The sequence below is a fragment of the Tiliqua scincoides genome, chromosome 4 (assembly GCF_035046505.1).
Source record: "Tiliqua scincoides isolate rTilSci1 chromosome 4, rTilSci1.hap2, whole genome shotgun sequence".
In the NCBI taxonomy this organism is placed as follows: Eukaryota; Metazoa; Chordata; class Lepidosauria; order Squamata; family Scincidae; genus Tiliqua; species Tiliqua scincoides.
The window spans coordinates 125,703,237-125,722,641 of record NC_089824.1 but is presented as its reverse complement, the minus strand read 5'-3'; the positions used below and the strand labels follow the sequence as shown (position 1 = coordinate 125,722,641).

The 19,405-nt window shown below is 43.8% G+C and overlaps 1 protein-coding gene across 3 annotated transcripts in view; it reads right to left on the bottom strand.

Annotated features, from left to right (window-relative positions):
• Positions 1-19,405, bottom strand: part of PTPRC (protein tyrosine phosphatase receptor type C) — a 110,123-nt gene that overhangs the window by 20,286 nt on the left and 70,432 nt on the right. For all 3 annotated transcript variants that reach the window (XM_066625340.1, XM_066625341.1, XM_066625342.1), the window contains 8 exons: positions 18,611-18,721; positions 17,761-17,892; positions 13,924-14,061; positions 9,565-9,732; positions 5,060-5,268; positions 3,067-3,127; positions 2,767-2,875; positions 471-505 (listed from right to left, as the gene is read on the bottom strand). In XM_066625340.1, coding sequence (XP_066481437.1) covers positions 471-505; positions 2,767-2,875; positions 3,067-3,127; positions 5,060-5,268; positions 9,565-9,732; positions 13,924-14,061; positions 17,761-17,892; positions 18,611-18,721 — 963 coding nt within the window. The remainder of the gene's footprint in view (positions 1-470; positions 506-2,766; positions 2,876-3,066; positions 3,128-5,059; positions 5,269-9,564; positions 9,733-13,923; positions 14,062-17,760; positions 17,893-18,610; positions 18,722-19,405) is intronic.

Sequence of the window (19,405 nt, the reverse complement as noted above, 5' to 3'; positions counted from 1 at the left end):
CCTTTTCTCTGGGAAGAAGTGTATTAGGTGTGTCAGGAGATATTTTAACACCCCCCCCCTTTTCTGCATCTCATGTGTATTATGAATAAGCTCAGTAAAATTCATTCATTCATATAAGTTCCGTCTCTAATGTATTCATTTATGTACATTTATTCAAATTTGAAATGTAAATTCCCCTGGCCCTGACACAGTGTTGGAGAGATGATGTGGTCCTCCGACCAAAATGTTTGCCCATCTCTGGTATAGGCCATAAAGATGGGTACTAACTACTCAGCAGTCTGGATATAAGGCTGGAAGGCTCATCAAGTGATTCAGATTATTGTCTGGTATTGTGATGGCTACACAGCATCACATAAACTCCAAGGAACATGGTTCAGAATTAGGTACAGATGCATGGGCTGTACAGAGAACTAGACAAAATATTCCCTTGATGTCTATACTTGCCAAAAGTACACCATAACAGTACCTACCTGTGGGAACAAGCACCACAGATTCATCTGCATTTCTGTGGGAAGCAGAAACAGTTATGAACACTACAAACAATGCTCCATGTTATCAAACACTCCTTTAATCAAACTTGCAGTTACTTTGGTTGAATTTGGGGTAAGATGTTAATAAATCATAGTCAACTTTTCTATGATTCGGTCCTATGCCACTCTAGTAACAGTAGCAGACTGGGAGGGAACAACTTAGCTCTTTCTCTTGCAAACATTAATAAATTCCCATGGAGGACAGACCTGGCATCACATGGCAATATTGCAGTCTTCCTGTCCACATGGTCTTCAATTTGGATGATATAGGAGTGCCATGATGTTACATAGTCAAGTTCAAGGTGTGCAGGTGACACACATTTAACATGTGTGTTTGGTACTAGGTGCCTGCCTGGAGAGCATATGGCCAGACCGGTAACACTGCTATTTTATAGGACTGATGGCAAGAATCCTCACTAACCTGGCACAGGAGACCCATTGGAGACCAGGCAGCTTACAGGGACAAGAATTAAAAATGTCTTTACTTACCTCTCCTGGGCTGACTGGTCCCCAATGGCCCACAGCATTCAGTTAAAGCTGTGTTGGTGGCACTGCATGCTCTGGATCAGCCCTGGATAGGATTGGGACGCAACAGTGCAACCCTATGCATGTCTGCTCAGAAGTAGATATCACTGAATTCAATGGGATTTACTCCCAGGTAAGTGTGTTCATGATTGCAGCCTAAGGCCCCAATACTAAGGTGGGCCAGTGCTGGTGCCATAAGGCATGTCCTCGACACCCAGAAAGGAGTGAGCATTGGTGCCTGTTCAGCGGTTGGACAGACACAGCCCAAAGTACGGTAAGGCCTCCAGGCAGTAGATAAGGCCTTGGGGGCAGGGGAAGGCATTCCAGGGTGGGGTGGGGTGGGGTGGGGGAGGAACCAGGGTGGAAGGGGGGGTGAGACCAGTGGAGTCCTGCTCCGCCATATCCTATCCTCCATGTTGGGCTGCAAGATTTGAGAAGCCCCTTTACAGGGCTTGGGGCTTTCCCCAAGAAAAGGAAACTGTCATCCCCTTCCCCTGAGAAGACCATTGGTGGCCCCAGAAGTGACACTGGATGCAGTGGTAGCTATTTTGGTGTCGCTGCACCCAACAGGGTTGCCAGGGATAGGATTAGGCTGTAAGTCACCCCACTAGGAATCCCACAGGATTCTATGGGGTGCAAATATATATTAACCCCTCAGCTTTAGGGCCTCACATTTTTTGTTCTTCATTCCACTGGCCACTTTTTGGTCTGATCCATTCTTTGTTCCTGGGTCCTGCCTGCCTTGCTATTGGTCTATGGTGGATTGTTAACCAGCTAGCGCTGCAACAGGTCACTCTCATTTCAACCTCCATTGGGGAACCACTGTGCTAGCTGACAGTAACACCTCACAACCCCATTCTTTTCTGCCTTTTCTATTTCCTTCTCTCCCCAAGTGCTAGTGAAACTTCAGGTGGGTCAGTGCCCCTGCTTCCTCTCTGCCTTTTGCACAAAAAGCAGCTCAGCTCCCTTCTCCAGCACCTTTCAAGGCTACTCCCTCCCTTCCATGTTCAGATCTTGCTTCAAGCCCTCCAACTGTCTGTGAGACCCCCTTTGTCTAGGGAGATTTGTGTAATTGGCCTCTGGCTACCAGGACCCCTGCAATGCAACTTTCCTAATCTTCAGAGAACAGGAAAGATAACCTTGGGCTGTGGTGCAGCAACATCAAGGACCCACCAAATCCCCACTAGTTTGCCTTTCTTTGTCTCCTGTGAAGTCAAATTAACTGCACACTTAGTGACTGTCTCTTGCTTTCCTTTCTGTAAGCGTTGGGGTGTGTGTGTGTGTCTTTTTTTTCCTTGCTCCTCCTTCTACCTGCTTTCCATAGGGCTCCATTTTATGGATATGCTAGTGGTAGAATTTAAGATTGAGTATGCTGCCAGTTCAAATCCCCATTTGGTTCTTCAGCACTTTCAGTAAACTTTGGTGCATCCTAACTCTTGTCCCAATCATCTTTTCACTGCCGAATTAGGTATCTGTGCCATCTGCTTTGACACAGGATCTCTGCACACAATTGCTTCCCCGCCATGTGTGTATGTTATGTGTGTTTAAAAAAGCACTGCTGGTAACAGTGAGAGACCAGATCACGGGAAAATCTCACAAACCATCTTACAAGGTATTCAATGAGTCAGGCCCCAGCCTGCACCTGAAAGAAAAGGTTGTAGTCCTCTTGCCTTTATGCAAATATTTGGGAGAAGGAAAGAAAGAACATTACCTTGATTTCTCTCTATTAAGGATGTAGATTTTATACAGGACAAGGAGTAATGCCAAAGATGTCACAATGATGAGGAATGCCAAAAATATGATCAGAGCTTTAGAATTGTCTGGAAAATGGAAAGGGGGGAAAAAACAATGAGGTGAGCAATTCTATTGGAAGGTTCTTACAGAATGTCAGTAAAAATGAATTATTTTTCTATACAGCATTTTGATTTACAGATTTGAGTTGCTCACCTCGTCTTAATAGGTTATTAACTTCATTAGTAAATCAAAAGGAGTGATTTAAACTTTAACTTACATCCAGTTTTTATTGGAACATACACTGGTTCTGAATAATGCACTCCATTGTAATAGGTTACCTAATAAATAGAAAGAACAATAAATGCAAATTTTATTTCTCAAAAGTTTATCACCAAAGATAAGTAACATTGTGAAACTTCCAAAATGTCTATTTATTCTACCTAAACTTGAAAGCAAACTGTATTATAAGATCTTGAAATGGAAGTCAATACTTACTGACTTTTAAAAAATCTATAAATTGTAAGCCGCTTTGGGCATCCGCTTTCAACAGAGGAAAGAGCAGGGTAGAAATCTTTTAAATAAATAATAAATAAATTTAATATTTCAGGAGGTCTTCAGTAAGAAAAGACAAAAAAAAAATCACCCTACTTTTGAATATGGGTGAATAAGAATTGTCTACTGAAAAAAAACAAGGATTTACCATATGTTTGAAGAAGGAGACGGGCAGCCCAATCCTGAGCTGCCCGGCCCATGGGGCTGTAGCGGTGCTGAAAATGGCTGCCACTGCATCCAGCACTCCCCAGGCAGCTGCCATTGCCTCTTTGGGAGAAGGGGAATTCTGTCCCCTTCCCCTGGGTAAAGCGAGTAGCCCCGCAATGGCATTACTCAATTCTACAATGACCCAAGGGTCGGCCCCGTCCTTTTCCCACCCTCCTCTGTCTCCCCTTATCCCAGAATGCCTTGTCTCCACTTCCCCCCACACCCCACCTACTTCTCTGCCTGGCAGTCTACATGACCACTGAATGGAAGAGATCCGGTGCTCCACTGGAACTAGCCAGCACCAGGCTAGCACCGGCACTAAGGCCCACATACGTGCCTTATGGCACATTTGCAACAGTGCGCATCGGCAGTAAGCCGGCGTGCACTCTTTAGGATTGGGCCCTTAGTGTCTGAGAAAATGGACATTCAAATAGACTAGCAAGGTGGGATTAGTACCCAATAGTTCTTTAAGCAGCATAAAGAAGATTCAGTCCTTTATATCGCTGAAGATAATGATAATTGAATGAGTCCAGTACGAAGGTTCATGTGAATTTTAGATTGTGCATCCATAGATCATCTATCCAACAAGTCATCCCACTGATTTGGAAGAGAAGGCAACACAGCATGAAGGTCATGCAAAGAATCCCTGGATAAGGTTCCAGCCCAGCAAAAGAGATTTGGGAGCACAAGTTGGTTTCTATACAAGTGGCTAATTTCTCTCACATGGGTGATCATCAACTTTCTCTTTATGAGAGAGATAATTTGAGAGAAAGGTCATAACAAAGCAACCTATCCAGTGGGAAAAAGTGGATCACCTCATGCTACCTAAGGGTTTGTCAGTCACATACGCATCCTAAGACAGCTCTTTCTGTGAGGCAAAGGCTGAGTCTCCATTGCTCCTGGCAAGTATGCTTATTAGAATATGTTGGGCTTTTTAAAAACCTCATTTACATGAATACATCTTACTGCTTCAAAACTTTATTTCTTTTAATTAATGCATTTATATGTGGTTTTTCTTATGCTCAAAGCAGTTAAAAAAATTAAATACAGGTTAACAAGAAATCTGAAACAGACTACAAAATGTAATCACGTAGCCATTAATGAGGAATGAATATCCCAGGCCTACCTAAATCTCTCCCACTAATGCAGCCATGCCAACGGGGCATGCACTGCATCCACAGAAAAGTTTCAGGTCCCAGAGATCTCCCCCTGTTAATGGAACATTTGGTCCCTTACCCAGAGATAAGTCTCAGCCACCCTGAGTGGTTCGTTTGAACCTGTGAATATATCCCCTTATCCCGAGTTACCGTCCAGCCAGCATCTACCTTGCATTGGATACAGCGCAGGCTGCTCAGCTTGGCTGTTCCAGTGCAAGTTAGGTTTGGGCTGCCTCCCTGAACTTCAATCTGACGCACTCAGTCAATTCAAGTTGTACAAATACTCAAATGATATCCCCCCTTCCAAATTAGCAATATATCAAGAGTAAAACTTGTAAAGCACTATGCACTTACAGAAAAATTATATCCTGTTAAGAAAGAAAGGTCTTGGATGTTGAAGACACATGTACTTTTTTTCTCATAGATTTCCTTCTGATGGACTTCGTTTAAGACATAGAATTCATCAGGCCCATTTGGGAAGTCTGGTTTTGTGCAATTAATCCTAACTTCATTGTTTGCTGTATCTGATAGAGATGATTTGATGTTGTTCACAGGTGTTGGCTCTGTTCAAAATAAAAATGAGTTGCACTTTAAAACCACAGTACCTTGCATTACAGGACTTTAAAAACAGGATACATGTTGTCTTAGGATTATAGGTGTAAGAGTTTTCTGGTCAGAACTACAGAAGACATTATGGGACATAGTTGGCTGTTGCTGCTGCCAGGGGTATAGCTGGGGGGGGGCAAAACATTAAGTATTGCAGCCGCCACACTGCGCTATGAAAGCAGCCATCAGAACCATTCTGGGCAGTGACAGCAATGCACAGGAAACATCATTTGGTTCAGCAAGCACTGCCTGTACTTTGCTGTAGCTGCCTGAAATGGCTACAACGGCAAGTGGGAGGGGTCACTTACAGGGCACATTTGTGGTGCTTGCAGTACTTATTGTTTTGCTTTCCCTCTAGGTATGCTACCGACTGCTGCTGCTGCTGAAAACAGCAGTTCTTTCTCTCATCCCCTTGTCTCCATCAGTCATCTCTAGCAATACAAACTATGTGACTGGACATCTGTGTACTTAGCATTTGGGCCCCACCAGGAATGGCAGTCAATGGAGTGAGGGTGGGGAAACTGGTAGTGCAGTCACACCATGTATTATGAATTACAGGGGAAAGAGGAGGAGATGTGAGAGCTCTAGTCATAGAACTGTTCAATGTAACCCACTGTGTGGATTTTTTTTTTTTTTTTTTTGCCAGTTCTGGACTTGCAGTTCTGGTTGGTGAGAGGCAGGTGTCCCCCCACAGCTCAGTCTGCAATGACACCAGGGTTTCTCTTTAAAGAAAATTGTGATTGTGACTCAACACCACCTTTAATCCCTGTTTGCTACTGCAGCCTTTAAAGGCCTGTACCAGTGATTTTCAACCTTTTTCATCTCACAGCACACTAACAAGGTACTAAAATTATCAAGGCACACCATCAGTTTTTTGACAACTGACAAGGCACACCATGCTGTTGGTTGAGGGCTCACATCCCCCAATGGCCCTAATAATAAACCCCTCCCCCAAACTCCCAGGGCACACCTGCAGACCATTTGTGGCACAGAGTGTACCACAGCACAGTGGTTGAAAATGGCTGGCCTATACAAATTTTACACTGATTTCAACCCTCTTCACAGTGTGAAAACCCACCTTGCAGTTTGGGAGCTGCTTCAGTATGGTGTGAGTCTGCTTTGCAGAGTCACATCTATGGATAGTATGATCACATGGGTGGGGCCAGGCAGGTGGGTCTTTTCTACAAAACTGACACCCCTCACCCCAAACACTGCAGTGTGGGCTCACACAGTGCTGAAGTGGTTCCAATAATGGGGGAGGGGCCTGAGGGCCATCACAAATCAAAGGTACTCTGGTATTTTGTGCTGCAATTACCTGCATACATATGAGGCTGTTGGAATGTCACAGAGGTAATGTCATTTGCACTTTGTTTTAAAAAACAATCTTATAGTGAAATTGTAAAATCATGCTGTTTTGATGCTATCTTAGACCATTCAGAAATCCATCTTGGAAGAAAAAAGCTGTGTTTCATAGTACTAGGAGAATAACTGCTAATTAGGAAGATTCTCATGAGGTTATCAGCTTGTTTCAGGCATTCAAAGTCAAAGTAGCTGGCCTGCTAATTACAAACTGGCTGCAGCTGGGTGTTCCACAAAGCGAGGGGTCAAGTTGCTCCTGGACAGGCCTTCTCTCAAGTAGGCATTTAGAACAGGGGTTCTGAACCTTTTATGATTATAGACCTATCAATGGATTGCCCAATATGCCTCATACCCCATTCTTCAGACTGTTGAAATCATCAGTCCTATTAGGTACCAGTATGACTTTGAATGATATTAATGGTTTGGTTTTACTTTACATATGTATAGTTAGGAACAGAATGCCTCAATCAGTATTGATAATGGTGACAGATAGTAATCTAATCTAGGATTTTTTTTAATTGTTCAGAGATCAAGTCCTATACCCCCATCATTTGGTTCATGTACTTCCAAGGAGTATGTAAACCCCCAGTTGAGAATCCCTGATCTAGAACGTTCTGTGATTGAAGGCCTCTCATTGGCTTAAACCTATGGACAGGTACCTGATGCAATCCACCTGGGGATATTACATCATCCTAACTTTTTTGAGGGTCTGGAACAACTGATTGGTTAGAACAGATAGATACTTTATTAACAGTCATCTGACCAGCTAGTCACAAAACAACACAACAAAATACACAAAATTAAAACCAACATCCCTTTACACATATATAAAATCATAAAATCATCAATTTATACTCTCAATTTTCTTTCTTATCAACTGTGCAGCATGGCAGAAACGGGCCACCCTGAGCGATATATCAGGATTTACATCAGACAGCAGAAAGGCAAGCTGCTCCTCCACCTGCATTCCCGTTACAGCGCCAAAAACCGGGGAAATAAATTTATATCGCAAATCATCATAATTTGGACATTGCAGAATAATGTGGGCAGTTGTCTCCACCACATTATTATGGCAGGGGCACAGTCTCTCTGAATAAGGACGCTTTGCGTAACGCCCCAAAAGAACTGCTGATAGGAGTGCATTGCACCTGGCTTTAGTAAAAGCAATCCTGAATTTTGGAATAACGATGTTATAAAAATACCTGGCAGGAGAAAGCGTAAGAGCTTGATCCCCAAGAAAAACATATGTAGAAAGTCTGGCTCTCGCAGATCTCATTTCAAGATCCACCAACCTCTGACGCAAAATTTCTTTTGCGTCTCCCAGGCTCATCATCAAGACTCAGGGGAAATATCACAAAAATTAAAGTAATCCAGGCACCTCTTTTCCCAGGAGCCTATAAAGGGATCCAAAAAGATCAAATGAGTAAAATTACCCTGTCTCGAGAGAATCTTCAAGAAATAATGCAAGGCATTTAGCCACATCGACATCTCTATACTTGGGATACCAGATTCCAGCCTAACCACAGTATTCGGCACACATCGGGGGACATACATCAGTTGACGCAAAAATTTGGTCTGGATACCTCTAAAGACCTGGTGTTTAAATATGGGGCGATCTCAGAACCATAAAGCAATTGAGCCCTAGTTTTAGCATTATGCAGCCTTAGAGCCGCAGGGAGAAATTTGGCGCCTTTGGATGAATAAAAATGATAAATGGCACCAGATTAGAACAGTATTTCTCAGACGGTGGGTTGGGACCCACTAGGTGGGTTGCGAACCAATTTCAGGTGGATCCCCATTCATTTCAATATTTTATTTTTAATCTGTTAGACTTAATGCTACCATGGTATGTGGCTGCATTTGGGGAAATGTTACAGATCTGTACTTTTAACAGGCTACTCTGGATATACTTTAAACAGTGATAGTCAATAGGGCTTACTCTTGAGTATGTGTGGGTAGAATTGTTTAAAATGTTCCTGCCTGATGATGTCAATTCCTGTCATGACATCACTTCCGGTGGGTCCTGACAGATTCTGATTCTAAAAAGTGGGTCCTGGTGCTAAAGGTTTGAGAATCACTGAGTTAGTAGTTTCTCCAAAGGTACTTCTCAGGTATAGAAGACCATCCCTGGAGTGTTTTTAGCTGCTTCCTTTTGCCAGATTTAACAGAGCAGCCTGCCAGGGAGGGTGCAGGTACAGATGCAGCTTTCTGTACATGCTCAGAAGCTATGTTCCCAGATGTGGTTAACCTGTGTTAGGTTAGAACTTAACTTTATTATTTTCTGTTCTGTTTTCCATATAATCCCCATGTCAGTATTATGAGAGCTTTAATGTTATCTTATGCCTTTTTATTAATCTTTACAGTAGTGTGTGATTCTTGGTGGGAAATTCCTGGTTCAATTAAATCTGGTGCTGGTCACATGGTTACACTATTGAATGTTTTGCCTGTACTCCGGAGGAAGAGTTCTGAAGTTTGAGTGCTTCTGTTCCTCTGAGTAGCTAGGATGCCTGAAGGCCTCTTACTTTACCCAGGGTTAAGGATTCGCAGTAACAGGGTGGTGATAGCCCTATGTTTAGGCTAAGCTAAGCTGATTTAGGGTCTCTTCAGGCCAACCCATGACTGACCTTCAGTTGGGCCTGGCAGGATTTTGATTTTTCCCTGCAGGACAACTAGGTGAGTTGTGACAGAGCGTTGTGACAGAACACACACACACACATACAGTGAGAGAGAGAGAGAGAGAGAGAGAGAGAGAGAGAGAGAGAGAGAGAGAGAGCAATGCATTCCACTGTACAGAGTGGAAGGTATATTGGTAGGCTTTTTAAAAAGGAAAATAGCAATTTAGCTGTTTTTAAGGGGGGGAAAAACCACAAAGTTTTCCATAGAGCACAACTTACTTGCTGCATCAGTGAAAATATTTGTGGAAATTTTTTTGCTTTCCAGTCGTTTCTGGTCCCTGTTCATTGTGTATGCCCATACATACACATGATACTTTTGGAAAGATGCTAAGTTATGCCAAGAATAAGTGGTATAGTTGGGAGAGTTTAAACGCGTTTCATTAACAACTGAAATAGAAAAAAAATGGAATAAGTTAAAATTGTCGATGTGCATAAAAGTTAGCTCACAACGTTTTATAACACTGTACTGTCACACTAAGAGGAGGCAACCAGAGATGCCCATGCAGATGAAGCTGTGGGGCCATGAAGGTAAGAAGTGGTTCAGTTCTCACTGACTCCCATTCACTACTGTGGGATCAAACAAACAAACTACAATCCAGATACAAATCCTTTCCATGTAAGGGTCGTTATGTGTTGCATGGTTCATCCAGACTTACTTTGGAATGGAATTAACAGCATGACTCCATTCAGCACTTAATATACTATTATATTCCCATAACAATTTCATAATGCCACCAGAGGAAGAGGGAGAATTATTTGCTAAGAGACACTCAACACACCCACAGATCAGTTTGGGTTGACATCCAGACATTTCTGGGTTCATGTCCAGGTTATGTGAAATACCCTGGATGAAGCTCTTCTCCACCTGGCATTAGGTAGACTGTTGAGCAGCCCAATCCTATGTAATTCTTTGCGCGGCTATGCAGCAGTCCCAATACAGCTTCTACTGTATCCTGCAGTGAAGTTTCAGCATGTTGACACCTTCTCGGGGTAAAGTAATATTAATTTCCTTGCCCCAGGATAAGCCCCAGCAGTCACCAGTGGTAAACTCATACCTGTGCCACCTATAGAGCAGGTGCAAGTCCATGTTGACCCATGAAGGTGGATCAGGCATGGGAAGGGGGTTAGGATTCGGCAGGCACCACTGCTGCGGAACCTTCCCCCTTCCCAAGCCTGATCCACCCTCCTCCTAGCCCTGTCACCTCCCCATTCTGCTCCCCTCCTCCTCCATTCCAACCCTGGCCATCTCCCTCCCGAGCCCTGTACGAACTTACCAGCAGTGGCAGGTGTCTGCTCACTGTCATTGCAGGGAGCCAGATGCTTGCTGCTTGCAGCTGCAACTAGGCCTCATTGTCTAGTGCTGTCACATTTGCAAAAGCTGTACAGTTATTCACGTTGCTGGAATGCTCATTCCGGCAGCATATGTGGGGGATTTGGGCCACTAATTTGATTCTTCAACTCAGGAGACTTGCTTCTGAGTAGATATGCATCGGATTGTGCTGTACATGACCTTAGGCAAGACATGACTCTGTCTTAGATCCCTGGCTGCAATATTGGGAAAATAATACTTGTTTACCTTACATGGCGGTTGTATGTGCAACATCACAGTCAGCCCAATCCTACCTAACTGCCCGCATGGAGATGCAGTTGCTCCAATGGGGCATGCACTGCATTCCATGGGGGAGTTTCAAGCTGCAAAACCCTGAACAAGGTAGGGGAACATTTGTTCTCTTGTCCCAGGGCAAGTCCTCTCTACCTGAATGGGTCTGCTCCTGCACTGCATGGCCCAGGTGACACTGAATGGCGCATTGTGTTTTGTAAAGGTTGTAGAGGACTTTACACTTCTGTAAGGAACACGAGGCTCTTTTAGGATTGGGCCAAAAAATATACGTGAAGCACTTAGCACATAAATCAAGTGCCTAAACATATGCCATCAATTTCTATTCCCATTTCTGGAAAACTTTCATGGTTTGGATACAGACTTGGTTCGGTACTTGCTGGATGGGAGAAATGAGTGTCGTTCAATATATGTTGCAAAGTATTTATTTGCAGTGCTGTCAAGGCGTAAATTCCTCTGTATTTCTATTCCCCCACACAATGATCCTGAACAATGACTAGTTGCAACCTTGGATGTTTTAATTTTGTTTACGAGATGGATATTTATGCCAATAAAGGTGAAATGAAATGAAATATACTATTATCACTTAGTATTATTATGCCTATTTTTACAGTGCCATCTCAGAGAAGATTCAATAGGATCCAGTCTCTGATCTACGATAAGTGAGGGGATTCAAGCAGGCATTCCATATTGTTTATTTACTTTTCTTTTGCCAGACTTTCAGCACGAAGTTATGCATGTCTACTCAGAAGTGAATCCTATTGTTTTCAATCAGATTTAGTGCAATGAAAGAGTACATAGGACTGCAGCTTTAATGCTCCTATTGGTTCAAGTGAGCAAGACCTCCATTTTCTGAAAGACTCCGTCTTTCCTTTTCTAGCTTTCTTGACCACTGTTCCCTTTAAGCTCCACAGCCATGCAGCTTGAAGATGAGCAATGCTGAGCTCAGCACTCCTAGAAGTCTGGCACTGATGTATGGTGTCATTGCCATGCACCTGGAAACACTGCCAAGCCACTGCAGTGATGCAGACCCCTGAAGGGGAATATTGTCCTTGACCCCACTCATGATCCATGCTAGCATCTTCCAAGACTTGGCAACCCCTTTCTTAGTGGTATAGATTTAAGCTGAGCTTCCAATATCTTGGTATCATGGATTGGAAGCCCAATCTAAACCTGCACTGGTGCAGCCAGGCTGAGTGGCCTACACTGTATCCAGCACAGGTTAGGAGCAGTCTGGAGGTCTCCTCAGGGTAAGGGAACATTTGTTACCTTATTCCGTGTAATGCTCCAGTCTGCCCAATGGGATTATTTGAATCTGAGCCAGCAGACTTGCTGGTGCAAATCTGGGTAGCCCTGTGTATGGCTTTCAGGTCCAGGTAGGCTTAGTAGGCTTAGTTGCCTGCGCTGTATGCTTAGTAGGCTTAGTTGCCTGTGCTAACTGGTAGGCTTAGTTGCCTGCGCTGTATCCAGTGCAAGGTAGGTGCATGTTAAAGTGCAACTTGGAGTAAGAATTTTGTTATCCTGTGTTGCGCGCCAACCTACCCTATGGTGCTATATGTGCAAATCCAAGCAGCCTGTGTAACACTGGTCAGGCCGGGAAGCGGGGTTAGAATTCAGCCTATGCTGCCATGGCTGGTCCCAACTCCTCCCGGGCCCTATCCACCTCCTGGTCTGCCCTCCCCCCCCACCCAAAAATGTTCCTTCCCAGCTCTATTCCACTCTCCTGCCACCTTCCTTTCCCACTTCCTATGCCAACCTGCCTAGGCCGGCACAAACTTACTCCGTCTGGGCACAGATCTGGCACCACTAGGCCAGCGCACGTCTGTGCGCTGGCCTAGCCTGCTCCTGAGCAGCCATGAACATGCTTTACAGCATATTTGTAACACTCAGGAGCCAGCACAAGGCATTTGAGCTGGCTCATGGGAGTGTTTGGATTGCATTGTTACACTCTCATCCTTTAGGGTTGATCAAGAGAAAGCAAATGTTGCCAAGCTCTCATCAGCTTTCCCCTAGTACTCTACTAAGTTTAGGAAAGACGAAAGGCTATGTGGAGATACAATTGTGTGTATCCCCATAGTAGCTCCATCCCCATGTACCAATAAGGAGAGGTGGGAAACTCTGTTGAACCCTATGGCAATGGCTTCAAGGCAAATGCTAAGCCAGAGAGACTGGATTATGCCACAGCCCAATTGCATGGAGAAGACTTTTTTGGGTTATGATTTAAATTTTTTTTGTATTTATTACATTTGCATTATGTTTTTCCTTCAGGGGGTACAGAGTGACATTTAACCCTCATGGTACACATACGGCATAGGTTAGGTTAACTGACTTGCCCAAACCCACGTTGTAGGCATCATAGCTGGGTAGAAATTTGAACCTTGGTTTCTACTGATGTTTTTTTTTTAAAGTTACACAAAACAACTGGAGACAGTAGCCTGGATGTAGAATCCTATCTATATGCACTATAGCAACCTTATATAAAAGATACATACAAGTTCAGTCTCATTATTCCCAAGGGTTCGATTCCCAGAACTCACATAGATGGCAAAGATCGTATTAAAGCAAATCCATTTAAAAAACAATGTCCCTTTGCCAGGCGATTTAAAAACAGCCTTGCCGACCTTTGTAATGCACACAGAGGCAATAAGTCCAGGTGCTTAGAAAGGCTTCACTCCAAGGCAAGTGACCCCTCCCTCCCCCAGGAGCCCAGTGCATGGAAGAATGGTGGAGGTGATAATGACTTGCATTCTTTCACATAGGGGGAAGAGAGGGGTCTTGCCTGGGAGTGAGGCTGTTCTAAGTGCCTGGAGAGAGAATGATTGATGGGTTGTCAGCTGGCTGCCTTCTCTCGAAATAACAAGGCTATTGTTAAACATCTTTTTTTCTTTGATTTAAAGGGCCCTTCTCATCGCATTGAGATAAAACCGCAGGTGAAAAAACCGTGGATAACTAGGTTATACCTGGACAGGGTTTTGACTTAGAAATGCAGACTATGTAGCCATTAATAGGGCCATTTGTTTTGCTTGTTGGTTCTTCCCAGTTGATTGATATACTTGTTGAGTTATGGCTCTCTGTAACATTTTCAGGTTCTCCTGGATCTGTTATAGAAAACAAACAGAAAATATGAAGTTAAAAAGCATAGTTATATTACTACAATGACAAATCCATCATTAATGAAATGCTAACAATAAAAATCATGGTCAAAAAAAGAGAGATAGGAATATTCCAATAAACAAAACACACCATTCTTTCCCAACAAGCTATGGTTATTCAGATAGCCAGTCAGCTTAGCACATCTGCAGGGGACAGAACAGTTCCTGCCAAAAAGACATAACTATAGACCAACCTCATTTCACGTGGAATGTAAAAGGCTTACAAAGTGTTGCTGGTCAGTAGGAGAACCTGTTCTGGATGGGATAGAACTCCCCTGGAAAAATCAAGTTCACTGTTTGGAGGTTGTATCATATTGTGGAAGACCCTTGTATTTTGAGGCCTTACTGATCTGCATAAGTTCTTCTCAATGGTTAGTCTGCCCTTTCATAGCTTGGTAATGGCCCAATCCTATGTGGACTGGCTGACATCACAGCGCCTCTTCCACTGGTGCTGACTGTAGTAAAGCAGTCAGTGTCAGTCATAAAAAGTGCTCCAAGAATGCACTTGTGCAGGTCAGAGGAAACCCATTGCAGAGCAGGAGCCTTACAGAGGTATAAGGAGATTTAAATCCCCTTTCACTCTGAAACCTCCTGATCTCCTCCTGCCCCGGCTGGATACAGCATGCCCATTTTTGGCACAGCTGCACTAGCAGCGGGGGGGGGGGGGAGGAATGTATAGGATAGGGCTCTTAGTAGAATTGCTGACTCATGCTTGGTTAGCTTTGTTACACCATGAGTGGTCGCTGCTTATTAAGACGAAACCCCCTTTGCTGTTATCACATCTTAAGATGCTCTGGACATCAGTCCAAGGACAAGCACCTGGATAAGGTCACATTTCAGGGAGTTGCATCATACACTTTTTCTGAGGATCCTTTCCCTATAAAAGGGATTTGGAAGAACTCATTCAACTTGCATCTGGCATTAGTGCAGGTGGCTGCAGGCATGCAACGCACCTTGCCCATGAGAGGAACACATCTATAGAAGGAGCACTTCTGTTCTGGGAGGACGTAAGAGCCCTATATTTCACTCTGTTTGTTTGGGGGATTTTGCTCGTGAAAAGCTAATAAATCTGGTTTTTGTTTTCTTTGCGTTATGGCAATATAAGAGTCCTCTAGGATGCAGCTTTGCTCTTTGATGATCAGGTAGTAGTCCTAGTCAGGAATGCCTTTGCATAGCTTTGGTTGCTAAGCCAACTGTGCCCCCTACATAACAAAAGCAGATATGGTCATTGTAACACATGACCTAGTCACATCAAGATTAAACCACTATAATGCATTCTATTGGGCTACTCTTGAAAAGCATTCAGAAATATCAGCTGGTCTATAGTATGGCATTGGGCAAGCCCACTCTTAGGAGCATGTGACTCCCATTTTAGTACACCTATACTGATTACCAGTTTCTTTCCAGGCTCAATTCATGGTGTCTGTCTTTTATCTTTAAAGTCCTAAATAGTATGGGACCAGGGACCCTGTCCTGAACCATGTGCACAGGTTCACTGTTGGAGTGCACTGTCGCAAACGTGCCATAAGGCACGTTTGTGAGCCCTTACCGTGGGCCCAGCACCAGAGCCAACCCAGTGCGAGGCCGCAATGGCCCAGCTCCGGCGCTGGGCCCTCATTCTACCACCTGGTGGTCTCCCAGACCACTGGCGACGAACAGGTGAGTGGGGGTGTGGGGTGAGGGAGGGAGGAGGCAGGCAAAGGGCAGGTAGAGGGCAGGGAGGAGGCATGGCAGGAGGAGGGAGTGGGGCATAGGGGGGCGGGACCAGTAGAGCTTAGCTCCACTAGATCCAGAGCCCCATTTTAGACCACACAGTTCAATATGACAGACTCTAATTCTGTGCCAGCTCGAAAGCCACCACAGAATCGAGTAGCCCCATTGCAGAGCTACTTCCCTTACTCTCAGGAAGGGGACAAAAGTCCGTTTCCCCCGAGGAGCCACCGTGGGCTGCCTGATTGCACGTTGGATGCCGCAGTCACCATTTTGGCACCGCGGCAGCCCCACGCACTTGGCAGCTCAGGATTGGGTTGCCTGTTACTTGAGGGACCATCCCCACACCTTCATTCATTATATGACACTCTACTGTATGTTTTCCCTCATTGAAGGTTCACTGGGGGGGGGGGAGGAAGGGTGATGCAGCCCAGAGCCTTTTTTAGTTACACCCCCCCCTCCCCAGGTTATGAAAATTCTTACCCCAGGAGGCCCACACAGCTCCTTTGGTATTGATTTTTTGACATTTGGCAAATACTTTTTTCTCTCCAGGAATTCCAGTTTTGCTGATTTTTCCCTCTATTGAAATTTTGGTCGTTTTCCCCCTTGCTATTCTGTCTTCATGCTTTTATCATCCAATAAATGATAAATCTTCTATCATAATTTATTATCTGATACATTGTTTTTGGTCATTTTACACTGTTGAACTGATTATATTGTACAATATTATATTGTAAACTATATTGGACCTCCCCATATCCACAGGTCCCATATTTACTGTTATCCATGGTTCTCAAATTCCCTTCCCCTTGTCACACTCATGACTCATCTCTCTTTGTTTGCAGACGCATTGCAAAAGGAAGATTTTTTTTTTCTTCATTTCACCTTGGAACAGAAAGCAAAGGGTGAGAACCGAGACTCATAGCTGCTAGAGGAACACTACAGGATGCAATAGTAAGAACACAGCTAGGAAGTGGACAGCTGAGGACTTCCTGTTAGCACCCTCACTATCACCTCCTGTAGAGTTCCTTCAGCAGCTTTGAGTCTAGGCTCTTGCAATTTGTTTCCTGTTCCAAAGTGAAATGAAGAAAAAGGTGACTTTTGCAAAACATCTGCAAATGAAGAGAGGTGAGTCATGAGTGTGGCAGGCAGGATGGAACCATGCTGCCATCCATGGTTTCAAGTATCCCAAAATCTGGAACTCTTCCAGTCCCAAGCAGTCCAAATACACCCACCCAACCAAATACACCCGAATTCATGGTAATTTACAGGAATATTCAGTTCTCTTTATGAGTGCGTGACTAGCATTTTCTTTTTCTTTCTGTACTGCAAGGATAAAGTTAGGAACTAACTTTATAAAGTTCAGTAGACTCATATGCAGTCTAAAATGTTAGAAAAGCCCTAAACAAAGCTTATTCCGGTTTTTAAAATTGGTATCTTACAAAAGAACATCCCTCTTCCTCTCTGGTTTACCCCTCAGAAAATAAAATGCATAGCTCTACCAGTAACATATCTAAATTGAAACTAAAAGGGCCATACCCTTGCTAACAAAGTAAGAGGCACTTTTTCAAATGGGTGCTCTTCTTTTATTTAGCAGGGGGAGAGTAACTGGCCTCCTCACCCCAGCAGTGTCTTTTCTAGCGGCTATCTGCTGGTGTTCTTTTGCATCTTTTAGATTGTGAGCCATTTTGGGACAGGGATCCATTAGTTATTTGACTTTCTCTGTTAGCCACTTTGTGGACTTTCAGTTGAAAAGCGGTATATAAATACTGTTAATAATAATAATACTAATACATCTGGGTACCTGCAAGCACACACATACTCCTCACTGCAAAACTTCCATTTTGCAAAAACAAATGATAAGTCCAATAGATAAGTCTGGGATGAGAAATCCAATAGATAGTGAGGCAAAGAAAATAATGTTTTGATACTCACTTCCATAATCGGTTTTCACCTGGATGGTCTTTTCGTTCACCAATTTATCTTCTAAGTACATTTGTGATGTGCAGATATACATCCTGTTGGGTAATAAATTTTCCAGTGTTTCTTTGGAACTGATTATGTGATCTGTAAAAAGTTCAAGATACAATTATCCTGCACATCAAGGGTGCTGTTATCTACATGCTGAGAATAAAAATTATAACATTTATGCACAATCCTATCCTCCACCAGGTTACACAATGTAGTTATGCTGCCAGAGACTGCGCTGCATCTACTGAGGTACTGCATCTGTTGTGCTGCATCTATACTGCACCTACCTCCCCCACTCCTAACTTTCTAGCCTCACCCTTGCTCTCTACTACATCCCTTTTCTCCTCAGTTGGTTTTTCCTCTAGCTGGTCTGGGTTCCATTCACTGTGTGTGTGTGTGTGTGTGTGTGTGTGTGTGTGAGAGAGAGAGAGAGAGAGAGAGAGAGAGAGCACATCAGCCTCAAAGCAGCACATAGCACAAGTTTTTTCCTCCTATTGCGAAAATTCTTAATTCAGAACAGGTACATACTATCTTCAATAACTGACCCACTCAGGCCCACCGTAAGAGCAAGACTGAGTGATGTGCCTCTGGCAGCTGAAACTTTGGGGATCCCTGCTATGGATGCAGGCTCAAACCTTATCAAATTCAGCAAAGCCATTTAAAATATGCTGGTCTTCCAACTCACTGTTGCTATCTATAAACCTATATACATTTATACACATGATAAGCACACAATTAGAGAAAAGTATTTTAAATCAGGGTCAGGATCCATCAAATTAAAATAAAAATGTGGGCAATTACTATGAAACCCTACCGGGAAGATGACATGTATTGTTGTAAGTTAAACGGCACTTGAATTTTTTAGGAATAGCCCAGTGTAAAGTCACAGTGGTGTTGGTGCTGTCACTTTGTAACTCTCTTCCAACTAAAAAAAGAGGAAAAAAATAGTGGTTATATTTACTTCAGTAATAATCTTTCACATTTTGAAATAAATGCTCCCTAAAACTCTACAGGTCATTAAATATTTTAGTATGGATTACATAATTTACATCAGATTAACATACTTTTCAGTGTTTCAATGTTCATGCTGTAAGAGCGCACTTTGTTTGTTACATAATACACAGGTCTACAGTGGAGAAAGTAATAAATGTATGCTTAAATGAGCAGGTACCATTAGAGAAAACTAAAGTGCAATCCTAACTTGTGCTGGAACAGGCAGGCTGGTGGGCCTGCGCTGTACCCAGCGCAGGTCTGGGGCTGTCTGAGGACTGGCGTGAGACAAGGGGAAACCTTTTCCTTTATGCCAGGGAGAGCCACAGCAGCCCCAGTGGGCCTACTCAGATCTGCGCCACCTAAAGAGTGGTGCAAATCTGAGAAGTCCGGGATTGCCCTGGCAACCTGGGAACAGGGTCAGGATCCAACACAACTGCTGGATCCTGGCCCCACCTCCCCCTCCTCGCCCATCAGCCCATTTGGTGGAGGGGGGGGTCATGGTAGAGAGGTTTCAGGGTAGGGAGGGGAGAGGGCAAGGGGAGGGGAGGGAAGAATCCCAGCAGCATTGTGTCCCCTCTTTTCAAACCTACCCCACCCCATTTCTATCCTCAGACTT